Source organism: Pleurodeles waltl, chromosome 11 (genome assembly GCF_031143425.1).
Source record: "Pleurodeles waltl isolate 20211129_DDA chromosome 11, aPleWal1.hap1.20221129, whole genome shotgun sequence".
Lineage (NCBI taxonomy): Eukaryota > Metazoa > Chordata > Amphibia > Caudata > Salamandridae > Pleurodeles > Pleurodeles waltl.
In genome coordinates, this window is record NC_090450.1 from 25,969,023 (window position 1) to 25,984,758 (window position 15,736).

At 42.5% G+C, this 15,736-nt stretch overlaps 1 protein-coding gene across 1 annotated transcript in view; it reads left to right on the forward strand.

Moving 5' to 3' along the window:
- Window positions 1-205: 205 nt before the first annotated feature.
- Window positions 206-15,736, forward strand: part of LOC138266543 (intestinal-type alkaline phosphatase-like) — a 60,320-nt gene continuing 44,789 nt past the window's right edge. The window contains exons 1-2 of the mRNA XM_069215399.1: window positions 206-428; window positions 7,477-7,593. Of these exons, the coding sequence (XP_069071500.1) occupies window positions 209-428; window positions 7,477-7,593 (337 nt within the window). The 5' untranslated portion in view covers window positions 206-208. The remainder of the gene's footprint in view (window positions 429-7,476; window positions 7,594-15,736) is intronic.

A 15,736-nucleotide genomic window follows, 5' to 3' on the forward strand; every position in this document is an offset into this window, starting at 1 on the left:
CCCTTCACAAATGCATCTTCATGCCAGGCTCTTGCTGTGAGCTTACGATCACAGCACTAGGCTGTGCATAATTTCATATTGTGTGTGTGTGTGTGTGTGTGTGTGTGTGGAGACCTGCTTTGACCTACGTTGACAAAGTCCTCCACGCCTGGTGATAACACGCTTGTGTGTTTGCGAGGACTTTTGAGGAGAGGTCAGCCTTCTACGCATGCAAAAGGCTTTCGGTTCATTGCTTTATGGAGGTTCAAAGGTGATGCAGAAACACATCCAGCGGGATCTATTTATCAGTGTGAAGTACCTGAGAGGTCTCCAGTCCCACGCCTTCCTTCGTCTCTGCCGCTTGGGGTGCACCATGAAGCTGCTGGCTCTAGCTGGACTGGTCCTCTGGGCCGGCGCGCCGGGCTCCTGCCTCCTGGTTCCAATCCCAGGTAAAGTTCTGTTGCACCTTAACCTCCCGCTTTCGTTTCACGTTCTTCTGGATTTATTGGTTACCCAAACTTGTGTAGGGTTTGGCGGTTGGCATGTACATGCCCGGGATACCCTCAGCCGATGGCTATCGATCAATGGCTCTCAGCCAATGGCCCTCGACCAATGGTACAACATTGTCAGCCAGAGGGATCCCAAATCTGACTTTGACCTTCACCGAAGTCCATTGTCTATTATTGAAATCAGGGACGCACTTCAGGGAAACATCCGTTTGTTAGTAGTGGGCTTTCACTTTGCAATCGTTCTGTCCCATCTGCCATTTTTTTCACACTTTGAAAGATTAAATGTGCATTTAAAAAAAAAAAATATTCCTGCTAAGTTCAATTTCCCTATTTTTTTTTTTCTTTTTTTACACAGAATGGCTTGTACGCGTATTTTGGCTCTTCTCACAGACATTGAGATCACAAGAGAGTCCAACCCTGGGATCTCTCCTCGGGTTAGATTTGGTTACCATACACTAACTTCTCGCCATATTCCTTACGTAGGGCTCATTCGAGCTCGTCATGCAGAGACACTGCACTTCTCAGGTGACATATTACAGAAACACTGCACTGGTGGAAAAACATACGGGGCACCTCCTTGTGTTATAGAGAATGGGACGAATAAAATTTGCCCCTGAAAAACCATGTTGCAAAACGATTTCACCTTTTTTTCACTGAGGTTACTCAACATAAGGTGGAGTAAATATAATTTGTTCACTTTTCAAATAAAAATAATGTGGCAAAATCTGCGAATTTCATTTTTTTCCATTAGTTACATTTTTATTTATTTTTTAAGGATTTTTCATGGCTTTCGATTTTGTTTCCATTTTTCTTTTACGTAATTAAATGAATTGAACAGCAATGTGCGTTACATGTTTCCACTTTCCAGCATCCACTACCCCTATTTTGCCTTGGCATAACGTGTTTTCTGTGGTTTTCACTGGAGTAAAATTCTTTTGGTCCAATCTGTATTATGTGAGGAGCAAAAGTGGCACAATAGATATTTCTGTTTTTTGCATCAGTGCAAAGTTTCTGTAACATGGACCCCCGGTTCTCCTCAGCACAGATAATACCCTAGCCCAGTGGTTCCCAACATTTTGGTTTCTGTGGACCCCCATTTTATCAGTACTGGAACCCCGGACCCCCGGACCCTCCAGTGAGTTATTACTAAAAGCTGGGGACCTAATCTGTTAATATTATTGAATTTTCTAAGCAGTCACAGTCCAACTGAGGAGGCTTCGTGGACTCCTACGGGTCCCCGGACCACAGGTTGGGAGCCACTGCCCTAGCCAACATGCCATCATCGCTGCTAGCGTAAGGACAAATGCTCCAAATTTGCAAATTTTTATATCTTTGTAGATTGATTTAGTATTGCATGCACACCCATTAAAAAAATATGTTAAAAACGGCACTTTGTGAAGTGTGGAAATCACTGATTAATGGTTGCTGTTGGCAAATTTTGCCACTCTCTAGGCTGTTTTACTTATCATCGACGACTTGATGATCAAAATGATATGTTAAAAAAAAAAAAACACAGCAGGATCAAAATCCTGCAAAAAGTAAGTTTGATGGTAAAACACAAGACGCAGGAAATTTTCACTTCCGCAAAACGCTGCCAGAGAATTATAATTCCTAGGGCCGGCTTTAGTGCTGTGGCACCTGGTGCACAATCTTTTTTTGGCACCCCCCTCCTCCAACCTCCTCAGATCCTTTCACTTCCACCTGGCAAAAGCACCACCCATCTCTCCATAGCTCTTCTCTTATATATTTCTTTTGTTTTAAAGCGCTGGTAAAGTCTGGCTTTACTAATCTACTCGGTTATTCGCATAAAATAGAGATCTGTTCTTTGCAGCAGGCGTGTTAACCCTCTGTGCTACTTTATGCAATAGACAAAACGCTTCTCGACTCTCGCTCTCTCTAGCAGGAACATTAATCACAAGAGTTATTTTGACATTTTTATTGCTGCCTGAAAGCTGGATGCACAAGGAACTGTGCAGTAGGCGTTTTTTAAATCTTTAGTGCTCAACGCAGTGTCCCCACCCCCAGGTCAATGCGCCCCCGCACTTGTTGCAGCGCCCTAAAGCCAGCCCTGACAGTTTCACCTTCCTCTACAAAAACAATTCTAAGAGGCATATTCCTCTTTCCATGTGTGCCGGAGAATGAAGCCCACGCGGAAAGAGATGGAGAAATGTTGCTGGGTTGGTGCTTCATTTTGGCACAAACAGAGGGTTACCAGTCTTTATAAATCTGAGTGTGCTCCAAAATCCATGAGTGGATGCATGGGAACCCCCATCCTGCACCCATGTAGTGCCTCCCAGACGCAAAACAACACAAGACAGCGCAGTGCTCCGCCTTCATTACTTTGTATTTACTAAACCACCGAGAGACACACAAAGTGGCTTTGCTTGACTTAGTAAATGCCAAAAAGGGCAGAGCCACAAAAATAACACAACCCCATTCAAAATCATAGTAAATGTGGACCTTTAAATGAAAGGGTTAAATTATGGAGATATCCGGACTGTTAATTTGCAATCCTCTGCAGCTTCACCAATCCACAAGCATTAATGAATCCAATTAAAAACCTTCCGGCATACAATTGGACTAGGGAGTTTCATCTCCCTTCGTCCATTGTGGATAAATGAATTGCACTGCAGATTTGCACATTTGCGCTGCTCTGATTGGCTGGCTGTCACAAGAAATATTTATTGCTTCCAACATGAATCATTCGGCACCTTGTTGGGGAAAAATAAAAACAAGAAGGGCAATAAGGGGCAGTGTGAGCCTGCCTTGAACCACAGCCTATGTGGGAGGAGTGGGGGGGCAAATGCACCCTCTGCATTAAATTATAATTAAAAATAGTGTTTTAATCGCAGGATTCTCAAATCCTGTGCCAGATCGGGGTCTCAGAATTTCTAAATACTTCAAAAATATTTACAAAAAGTACTTGGTGCACTTTAGCTCCACTTGCCCACCACACCCAGGGCATGGCATTTTGTGCACTGTCGAAGACCGTGCACAGTTGTGGGGGTGGCCGCCCACATGAGGTTGGTCACAGGGAGCAGTGGGATGTGGTATGTAATAAAATGTAAAAAAAACACTGAAAAATCCAATGGTTAAACTAAACTTTGGGTTGGCTTTGGTAAGGAAACCTCCAAGTAACTCACTTATAAACGGATAGTGAAAGTACAGTTATGTTTATGAATTAAAACTGAAGAAACACTGTAATTGGCAAGTCATGGTAAGGACAACTATCCCTAATACACACCACATGTAATGTTTATGATCTCACAACATCTATACAATAAATAGCAGATAAAAGCAAAATGTAAATAAATAGCAACAAATCGCCAACAACTTAATACCACAGTGATAGGCATTTCTTGCATAGTAAGAATTGTAATGAGATTTGCAATCTCATCTATGAGATTATATAGATCTGTAATTGTATCCGTCACATTGAAGTCATGACCACCGTAAAGTTGCTGAAGTAGTAAATTTTGAGAACCTGCGAGCACAAACATTAGAGACCTTGCAAAGGGAGGACAATACCTTCATTTGCTTCTGGTGCCAACTTTCTGAGTTCCTCCATCCGATAGTAAGGAAGGGCTCTAGCAGTTTCACCCTAGACCCTTGCAATGACTTAGAAGAAAAATTGATGCTCATTTTAAGATCCATCACTGCCAGAGACCTGAAAACCCTCAGGATGTGCGGCCAGTTACCCTGGTGCACATGATGGACCACAATGGTCTTATTTGCCAGCATAAGCCATAAAATAGTCTGTGCAGCTACCACTGCTAGCAGCGCCAGGAAATGAACGATGCTGACAAGTGGCTCCTTCCACCACTGGTGACCTCAACCACGTTCTGCACAACATTGGTCCAACGTCAAAGCTGCCCGCTGCATCTGTGTACAGCTGCAAGGCATGCATGTACTTACCTGACCTTTACAGTAGTGCATGCAAGGTATGCATGTCATTTCCCAACCTCTGCAATGATGCATGCAAGGCATGCAGGTCCTTTCCCGACCTCTGCAATGATGCATGCATGGCCTTTCCCGACCTCTGCAATGATGCATACAAGGCATGCATATCTTTTCCTGACCTCTGCAATGATGCATGTAAGGCATGCATGTCCTTTCCTGACCTTTACAGTAATGCATGCAAGGTATGGATGTCCTTTCCCGATCTCTGCAATGATGCATGCAAGGCATGCATGTCTTTTCCTGACCTCTGCAATGATGAATGTATGGCCTTTCCCGACCTCTGCAATGATGCATACAAGGCATGCATATCTTTTCCTGACCTCTGCAATGATGCATGCCTTGCATGCATGTCCTTTTCCGACCTATGCAATAATGCATGCAAGGAATGCATGTCCTTTCCTGAGCTTTACTGTAATGCCTTTCCTGACCTTTAGTATAATGCATGGAATGCATTCATGTCCTTTCCTGACCTCTGCAATGGTGTGTGCAAGGCATGCATGTCCTTTGCTGTCTGACCTCTGCAATAATGCATGCAAGGCATGCATCTCCTGCCTGACCTTTAAAGTAATGCATGCAAGGCATGTGTGTCCTTTCCTGAACTTTGCAATGGTGCGTGTAAGGCATGCATGTCCTTTCCTGACCCCTGCAATAATGCATGCAAGGCCTGCATGTCCTTTCCTGACCTTAACAGAAATGAATGCAAGGCATGCATGTCCTTTCCTGACCTCTGAAATGATGCATGCAAGACATGCATGTCCTTTCCTGACCTCTGGAATGATGCATGCAAGGCATGCATGTCCTCTCCTGACCCTAAGAGAAATGAATGCAAGGCATGCATGTCCTTTCCTGACCTCTGAAATGATGCATGCAAGGCATGCATGTCCTTTCCTGACCTCTGCAATAATGCATGCAAGGCATGCATGTCCTTTCCTGACCTTAACAGAAATTAATGCAAGGCATGCATGTCCTTTCCTGACCTTAACAGAAATGAATGCAAGGCCTGCATGTCTTTTCCTGACCTCTGAAATGATGCATGCAAAGCATGCATGTCATTTCCTGACCTCTGCATAATGCATGCAATGCATGCATGTCATTTCCTGACCTTAACAGAAATGCATGCAAGGTATGCATGTCCTTTCCTGATCTCTGTATTAATGCCCCCTGGAAATCTCATATAAACCTTATCTACACTTGTAGATCATAGTTTTAGATTTCGAGCAAGTGAGACGAGTGAGTGGCCAGTGTGATTCAGCTCCACACTGCGTGTAGCCAGATGCCTTATAAAGGGTATTTGCCATGCAATTACCCTGGTGACTCAGATGCCTGGGTGCTGCATTCCATTCCATTTTATTTTATTTTCTGGGGAGTTTACAATTTGGACTGGACTTCTTGTTTCAAGTCACTGCGGAAAAGGAGAGACCTGCTGACAGCCCACCAAGGGCTAGACACTTCTGCTGTTGTTGTTAAAGAAACAGAAATTGGCAAGCTGTGATAAATTCGCGCATGCGCTGTTAACTAAATATGTGAAACTATTTAATTATCAGACTGAAAACTACAAAATATGATTCTAGTAGAATCTTTCAAAATTATTACCGGATACTTCGAGGCGCCACTTGAAATGTATATGTGGACATATTTCAGTATTTGCAGATTCACTTTTCAGAGTGGTGTGTCCATTCTCAACAAGCGAATCTGCATGTTTTTGAGTTTGGAGGTGTGTCACTTAAAGGAATTATTTTTTTAAAGAAAATAATAATTTGCAAGATTAAATAGTGTAAAACAAGCCCATGAGGGGAAATCAAAACTACATTTCCCAAAATGCAAAGAGCTCTTGGCAAAAAAAGTCAGGACGGTTTGCTTACACACATGGCACGATCAAGGAAAGCAAACTGATTTTCTTTACATAGACTGGTGAGAGACGTTTTAAAGCAGGTTTCATGACACAAAGCATAAAGACATTTACGTGGCAGCTCATCTCTGTGTTGTTTCTTTGCTACATATTGATGTCACTTTCAAGGGGGTTTGTTGACTAATAATAGCCACTTGAGTGTAATTTGAGAAGACGGTATCCTGGGAGATAGCTCAGTGGGTTGATCCCCTGCTGTGGAGAATGGTCCATAAAATGGAGATCTCAGGATTGAATGTTGGTAGGGCCTAACCTGCATTTTATCCATCGAAGGTCAAATAAGTATTATTACTTCATTTCGAATTTCTTTTCTGAGAGATAGATTACAGTTTTTGAACAATTATATTGCCGAAACATTTCATTTCTGGAAGTTAGCCTACATAGAGATGATCACGAGTGGTCCAAGCATTTAAGTGACGCTCAATGTATCACACATGGGCATCCTGGAAAAAAACAAAAGCAAATGTCACACTTGGGTAAAGTGAACTCTTGGCAGCTATGCTCGATACTTTAAAATACTGGACTGGCCTCTGCTCGAAAGACTTCACAATTTTGCCCTAAACTCTCTCCTACCCCAGTCTTGTAACCCACATTTTAAGCTGTTCTCTGGCCCGCGTCATGATTTGTGCCATGTAAGATCCTGCAAGGCCTTTAAAAGGGACCCAGAAACCAGTGCAGGTGCTCTCTGCTTCCCCTCTATGAAAAACGTGCTGTGAAGCGGCATTTGGCGCTTTACAACACTCAAAAATGATTTAAAAAATCAATTTGCTTGTGGCCTATTATCAAATCACATGATTCAGAGTTGTCAAACAGTTGCAAGCTTTAAATGTCCTTCAGTGCCCTCTGTCTGTGCAATGAGATCGACCATGAAGCATTTGCACATTCAAGTGCATGTGTTAATAATATGTTCACCTTAAGTTTAGCTGAAGTCAGTATCTCTTGAACGCAGTCTCTTTAGAGCTAAGGTGCCTAGAGACCTCCATGTAACTGGTCTGGAGAAGGGGCAGGGGAAGTCGATTAGCCACGTTTCTGAACATAAGGCCTAACTTACATATGAAATGTTATTCCCTGTTCCACAGTTTTGTAACCAATCTCCCTCCTTTACTTTGCGGTCTCTGTTAGCCGAGGAAGCCACAGCAGCCTACTGGAACAAGAAAGCAGACAATGCCATCCAGGCAGCACTAAAGGTGCAGCCAATCACAAGCCGGGCGAAGAACCTCATCCTTTTCCTGGGAGATGGTGAGTGGTGATTGGAGGAGTGGGAGGTGGGGGGGGGGGGGGGGGGGAGTCCTCCACACTGACTGAGACAACCAGCCTACTGTGCAAATAAAATAAAATCTGATCACAATATGTTAATTTAAACCGGAGTCCTGCTCAAATAGAAAAAAAAAACCTGAGTGAATGGTATATTTATTGGAACCAATTGTAGAGAAATGTTAATTGTATATTGAAATGCAGTGCATTCAGTAGTTGCTAGTGTCATTGGAGCACATCACTTGTTTCTGTACCAAAGAAGATAGTTTCAGAACTGCAAGAGGCTTCTTTTCTCTCATAAAATGTCTCCTAAGATCAGCTAAGACACAAACAGCAGTCTGTGATGGGCACAGACAAGTCTGTGATGGGCACAGACTGTAGCCTCAATGATAAGTGGAATGATATTATTGATATGTTGAAATATACAAGTTGAATTGATATCCTGTGAATGAGCTCCCAGTAGGCACACTTCCTCTAATCCTGAGTGACTACACGTGCTGACACCTTTGCAAGCATGCCACTCATCACTTTCATGTCTTCCTCAAGTATCACTTCCACTGAGGCATACTTTGGAAATATTTTGGATAGACAGTAAACATTTTATGAACCATCTTAAATATACAAATCAATCCTGCAGAACATAACATTTATTGAAGTGGATGTGAAGTTGGAAATAGAAAGTAGATATATCAGTTTAATGCAGTGATCCATGCTTAACACTGGGCAAAGCAATGCCAGTATGCTGACTGTACGCTTGAATATTGAGCATAACAATATTGTGACACACGAACATCGTGGACAAAATATTGAGGGACAACATTTCAAAAGGCAAGTGCATTCGATGAGGTATAGGCAGGGCCGCTGAAATTATGCTATTGTGAGGTCGCAGCAATTTTCACATAAATATAGATTGGTCACATTTGCCACATAATCCATCGTCTGCCGCATAATCTGTAGATTGGTCACATTTCCCACGTATTCCATCATCTATAGCAAAAAATGCAGCTTCTAACAAAAAAATTGTTATTCGCTTAAACAGTTCAAAACTTACTAAAAATGCAGCAAACGTATTGCCCGGTGGAATGGCGTTTTACAAATCTGGGCTGGTAATCATTCTGTTGCTTATCGCTTTATATGTGAGTTAAACCAGTGCTAATGAGATGCAACCAAGGCCCATACAGGAGCTCCAAGTTTAAAAATGACGAAATATTAAAGCAATACTATTGCATAATTTACTCAACCCTGCTGCATAATTTGGCCTTCTCCTGCTGCTTAATTGCAGTGGCTCTGAGTATAGGGCAGAATAAATTTACAATTCTTAACTCAACATCTATGTATCTTAAAGATATATATCATCAAGTTACATGGATGTGGAGTTAGGTGTAGAAAATCTTTACATACTTAACTATCTATATTTTGGATATTCTGGACTTCGTATTCAGAAGACACACCCAATATGCCAATAACAGATCCATTCAATAGACTCAATATGGCCTCATAAGTTTAATTGTAAACCTATAAGTTTGATTTTGACCATGGAAGAGAGTAATGAATTTGAAAAGTTAAGAGGGGGTTTATTGACAATGGACAAAATATACTGGTTGTAAAAGGAAAAAGAGCACATTGTCTTCACAGACAAGAGTTCTAATGTCATGGTAACTATTAAACCAGTTCAGGAAAGAACAGCCCTTCCAAGAAATAAGATAGAAATGTGTTATGACCACATAGACTTCCCAATTTACTTTGAGGGGAGGACACGGCCTACTGATGGGTAGTGTGAAGTAATCCTATTTATTCTTTGTAGGAGTAGATATTGAACAAAAACAAAGGGTGTTGATTTTTCTCTGCGGAGAGTTACTGCTAGAGGACAGAGTGAGGGTAGAAGGCAGTTCTACCCTCCTGTTGAATGTGATGTACCTGCCCCACTCACTGGGATGGTTTAAGATGTCCACTTGTCTTCTGTTTCTTGAGAAGTGGACGCTGAGCATCAGGAGCTCTCACTTTGTGTGGATACTGCTGGTTGCTCGACTCTCTCTTTTTTGGGCAGGTATTTCAAGGCCTATATGTGACACGTTTTTGCCCAGTTCAGAACAGCTTGCAGATGTGATTTTGTAGCTTTCTGTTTACCGGGCTAGTTGAGGCAAGAAACAAACAGGCCCACCATTAGTAGGCCATTCATGTTATGACTGGCAACCAAACTCTCTGTGCAAACAGAGGACACTGTATTCTGTATAGTGTTACCACTGCAATTTACTCTCTCATTGGAGAGACCATGGGCAATGAGCAGCGTTCTACAAATCCACCTTACATTACATTCAAGCAATGTGGCAATGAGGATAGTGGTGTCAGCAATTAGGTATTTTATACCTTACTCTAATTATAATGTTATTTGTTAAGTGGATGGACAAAAAATGCTAGAGACAGCTCTGCACAAGGCTGGTTTGGTTTGATGTTTCAGAAGTTAATGTCTACACTCAGAATTAGGGCAGCTTTTCGAGAACAACAGAGACCACCATTTGAGGTACGTGTTTTGACATCACCAATTGGTGCATTCTTCTGTGGCCCAATACTTTTTACTGCCCTTATACATGCGGTGCATGGGAAGTAAATTCTAGAGCCCTACTGCAAATTTAAGAAGCCAGAGGATGCGTTTTCCATCGTTGTTACTGAAAGATTATGTAGGTGAAAAAAATAAAAATAAATGTTGAATTTTGGTGATACCTGAATTGTTTTAAACGTTCTTTGCAAAGATTTCAAAATACTAACCAAGTGGCAACCTTAGGTAAGATTCCTTATCGTGCAGCTGTCAAACCCCTGTAGACCTTTTGCCTCTTGCATTTCATCATGGGATGTTAGGTGAATGCGTGGTCCACTAGTGCCCCCAGACTGCATTGATGTGTCTTCATGTTTCATGAGAACCTTTGACCAACCCTATGACCTGCTCTTCTACAGTGTCTTAGTTTGGATACTTAATATTGAGCAGACCCCACTCCAGTATTCCTCGAAATACCAAGTTCTACATACTGTCCTCCCATAACATTCTGTCAAGAATAGCGAATAATGTGACAATAAGCGTATATAGGTACATTCAGATTCACTATTATCAACTCCTCGTCTGTGTTTCATTAAGATGTGTTTAGATTCACTATTATTAACCCGTCTGTGTTTCATTAAGATGTGTTTAGATTCACTATTATTAACCCGTCTGTGTTTCATTAAGATGTGTTTAGATTCACTATTATTAACCCGTCTGTGTTTCATTAAGATGTGTTTAGATTCACTATTATTAACTCCTCCTCTGTGTTTCATTAAGATATATTTCGATTCACTATTATTAGCTCCTCGTCTTTGGACATTAAGATATGTTTAGATACAGTGTTATTAACTCCTTATCTGAGTTTCATTAAGATGTTTAGATTCACTATTATTAACTCCTCGTCTGTGTATCATTCTGATATGTTTAGATACAATATTATTAATTCCTCGTCTGTATTTCATTAAGATAACTTTAGATTCACTATTATTAGTTTCTCGTCTGTGTTTCATTAAGATAACTTTAGATTCACTATTATTAGCTCCTCGTCTGTGGATCATTAAGATATGTTTAGATACAATATTATTAATTCCTCGTCTGTGTTTCATTAAGATAACTTTAGATTCACTATTATTAGTTTCTCGTCTGTGGATCATTAAGATATGTTTAGATACAATATTATTAATTCCTCGTCTGTGTTTCATTAAGATAACTTTAGATTCACTATTATTAGCTCCTCGTCTGTGGATCATTAAGATATGTGTTTAGATTCACTATTATTAATTCCTCATCTGTATATCATTAATATATGTCCTCCAGAGTAAGGGGTAACCTCTTTACATCACCCGTGAAGTGAGGTACTGATGTAGATTACGGAGAGTTCTCTTTATAGCCTCTTGCAGCTTATCTTAACCGAAGCATCATGCACCCTTATTTCTCTACAAAGACAGCTGTTTGGCCACATGACATTGAACACACACCTATACGTGCCACATTGAAAACTGCTTAGTGGGAAAGTTTAAAGAAAATGGGTAAATCTATTTTCCGCAATAAAGTTTATATAAACATAGGCAATTGTAAAGCCAAATAAAGCCATTTTTAGGTTAACAAGTCAAGAATACCCCGTCTGAATGAGGTATGTTGACATTTATGGCACACCATCATTGTTCAAGTCCATACATTTTCTTTGTGGGTCTGTCATCCAAATAATCCGGGGTGTCAATTGTAAACATCTCAGGCAGGACTGAGGAGGAAGGATGAGGCTGGAGGCTCCTAGCAGCCCAGGTCTTCAGGAGTCATTTTTATCTCCATTCCCAATTATTTTATCTTTTTTTCCTTATTGCACCGGGGTGACCTTTAAAAACACCACAAACAGCTAAGGCACTGCTGGGAAAAGGCCTGTGCCTCAGTGCTTAGAGGAAAGGGGACCTTAAAGGTCACTTATCTCTCTGAACAGCTCTAGGCTTGTTTGAAAAAAAGTTGAGTTACTGTACCGCGCAACACAGCCTATGTTTTAGACACGTAATCATGTTCTCTTTTTGTGGGCATTATGTCTCATCCAGCCAGGAGGATTGGTTGCTTAACTCCTCAGAAGTATAAACTATGGAAAGAGAAATTCGATTCCCAACAACTAGACTGCTATTTATGGAGGTGGCCATGTTGGAAGAAAAAATGGCCACTTTGGATAGCTTTCCTGTGAAAGCAACAAAGTTTATTGTCAAGGAACCAGCATGGAACTACAAATTTGGGGGTCACAATGCCACCAAATCCTTTCAGGAATTGCTCCATTCTCGACTTTGGAGAAGGAGATAAACCTGAAAAGACAGGCAGCAGCTTCCGGGTTAAGGGCAGTTCCCGCTCAGTGAAATAGCCGACTAGGTGTCTGAATTTTCCATCTATAGTTTTTGACTGGCTCATTGGCCAACGATTATATGAACAGAATTTTTTTAATTGTCTATAACGTCTTACACTAAAAGCTCTTTTGACCTCAGTATAGTGTAATGTACTGAATGTCAGTGCATGTGTGTGGTTCCTGTTCTCAGGTAAATCTTTGTGCCCTATTTGTGCTGCATAAAACTGCAAATAATCCAATTCCACATCCTCAGTTTCAAACATATCATTTTTAATTCATGTAAAATCCATTTACTCTTTTGGATACAAGGGAAAAAAGGTACAATAAACCCCTAACGTAAAGGATAGAAAGGGGTACTAACATTTATTATTCAACGCATTTCTGTTTTTTCAAAGTCAACGGAATAATGCTTCCTAAAACTTGGTGCAGTACTTTGGCGGGCCCTGCTGCCTCATGATCTTCTGTTCAGATGCTTCTTCCAGCAGAGGGCATACATCTCATAGGGCAGGGATCTGCAAAGTCGGTCCTGGAGAGCCGGGTCCATGCCAGGTTTTTAGCATATCCACATTTAGAAAAAAGATGTTTCAGAAATCTATATTTTTCTAAATGTGGATATGCTAAAAATCTGGCATGGACCCGGCTCTCCAGGACCGACTTTGCAGAACCCTGTCATAGGGCATAAGGTGGGTAATGTAATACACCTTAATTTAGAGCACCTTAACTGCCATGCTTTATGGCACGCACTTAGATTTTTCACAGCTGGGCAGTGGGAGGGCTAAAGTTTCTCTGCAGTTACAAGCCACATATATTTGCCATTCACTCTGCAGGAAACCACATCTGTACATCTATGATCCCTAGGAGCCATCACAAGAGACATCTATACTTCACAATACCTTTGTACCGTCACAGAGCACATCTGTACATCTTGCTACCACCAGAGCCATAACGGAACACATCTGTACATTGTGCTTCCTTTGGGGGCCATAACGGAGAACATCTGTGTATCCCACTTCTGAAGGAGCCATCACACAGCACATCTGTATATCCCACTTCTGAAGGCGCCATCATACAGCACATCTGTATATCCCACTTCTGAAGGAGCCATCATACAGCACATCTGTATATCCCACTTCTGAAGGAGCCATCATACAGCACATCTGTCTATCCCACTTCTGAAGGAGCCATCTCACAGCACATCTGTCTATCCCACTTCTGAAGGAGCCATCACACAGCACATCTGTACATCTCATTTCTGAAGGAGCCATCACACAGCACATCTGTATATCCCACTTCTGAAGGAGCTATCATCCAGCACATTTGTATATCATGCTTTCCTTGGAGCCATCACAGAGCACATCTGTATATCGCACTTCCGAAGGGGCCATCACAGAGCATGTTCGTACATCTCCCCTCCAGTCGAGACATTGGGTGTTTGTCTGTAGATGTTGTTTATTCTGTACTCATTTTGGGGCATATCCCTAACTTTCACTTACCTTGTCTCACTGGATACATCTGAAAATCTCACTTCCCCAGGGGACATCATAAAGCACATCTGTGCATCCCTCTTTCTCTAGAGTCATCTGGGGGCACATCTGTACATCTTTCTTCCAATGGACAATTCCCTGGGTCCCTTTGTACATCTCATTTCACCCTGAGCCATCCCACGCACATCTATAAATCTCACTTCCAGTGGAGATCTCGGGTCCATCTCTCTTCACCAAAATCCAGTCTGCGCACCTCTGCACATCTCACTTCCCTTGGAGCCATCGCAGGGCACATCTGTCCATCTTTTAGGCCGTGTCTGTCTCCACAGCTTCCCTTGCACTCCCAAAACTACACAATGTCATATCTGCAGAGAGCTGAGCCACTCAATACACATTTAAAAGTTGTCAGAATTAAGTGCCAATTTTACATGTGCAAAAATTCCATAAAACTGGAACAATCCTATGGGGGAAATTCAAAGATGGTGACTTACTTGTTTCTTAGGTGTGTTGTGTTCTATGTTATGTTGACACTGCCACGTGTTCCTATTTTATAGACTCAATTGTTGACCTTTAGAGAAACATTGTTTTTTTGTAATTTTCCATAAAACACTTAGCATTCTGAAGAAAACCAATGCAACAGTTACAATATTTTTTATAACATGTCACGTGAATGATGAATAATAATTCATTGGGGATCCCCGAGTTCCAGTAATGATAAGTTGTCCTGGTCCAACTCATCCCCAAACAAGTGTGTAACTAGGTGCTTGCCTCTGTACCTGTTCTTACACTGTCATTTCTCTCCCTTTGTGCAACACTGAACCCACATTCTGAAACCCAAGGAACATTAAGGGGGTCATTCCGACCCGGCAGGCGCCGCCCGCCGGGCGGAAACCGCCCAAACACCGCACCGCGGTCAAATGAAAGCCCCTGCAAAGAGGATGCCGGCTCCGAATGGAGCCGGCGGATTTGCAGGGGTGCGACGGGTGCAGTTGCACCCGTCGCGATTTTCAGTGTCTGCAAAGCAGACACTGAAAATCATTATGGGGCCCTGTTAGGGGGCCCCTGCAGTGCCCATGCCAGTGGCATGGGCAGTGCAGGGGCCCCCAGGGGCCCCACGACACCCGTTTCCGCCAGCCCGCCAGGAACAGGCTGGCGGGAAGGGGGTCGGAATCCCCATGGCGGCGCTGCAAGCAGCGCCGCCATGGAGGATTCCCTGGGCCAGGGGTAAACCGGCGGGAAACCGCCGGTTGCCCTTTTCTGACCGCGGCTTTACCGCCGCGGTCAGAATTGCCCATGAAGCACCGCCAGCCTGTTGGCGGTGCTTCCGCGGCCCTCTGCCCTGGCGGTTTCAAACCGCCAGGGTCAGAATGAGGGCCTAAATCTCTTACGTACTCTCCAACTCTATTTCTACGGAGCTGAGGCACCTATAAGGATACGTGGAGTCTAGTCAGACCTTGCTATGAGGCCTGGAGTTAAAACTTACTGAGGGGGCCCCTTAGACACCGCTTCCTTTTTTGTGGGTACCACAAGCATCTTTTCCCAAGTATTAAAAAGTATGGACTCCAGGGGAAGAAATGCATGGGCTCCACTTTCAGTCAATGGTTTAACCACATAATCTGCTCTATCAATGATAAAGGCAGAAGGCTTGCTTTCAGTTAAAAATGTCTAAATACATTTTGCAGAATGAGGTGGTGGTCCTGGAAAGTATAGGCCTGGGGCATAATGCCCTGTCTCACCTCCCACCTCCATGTGGCAGGC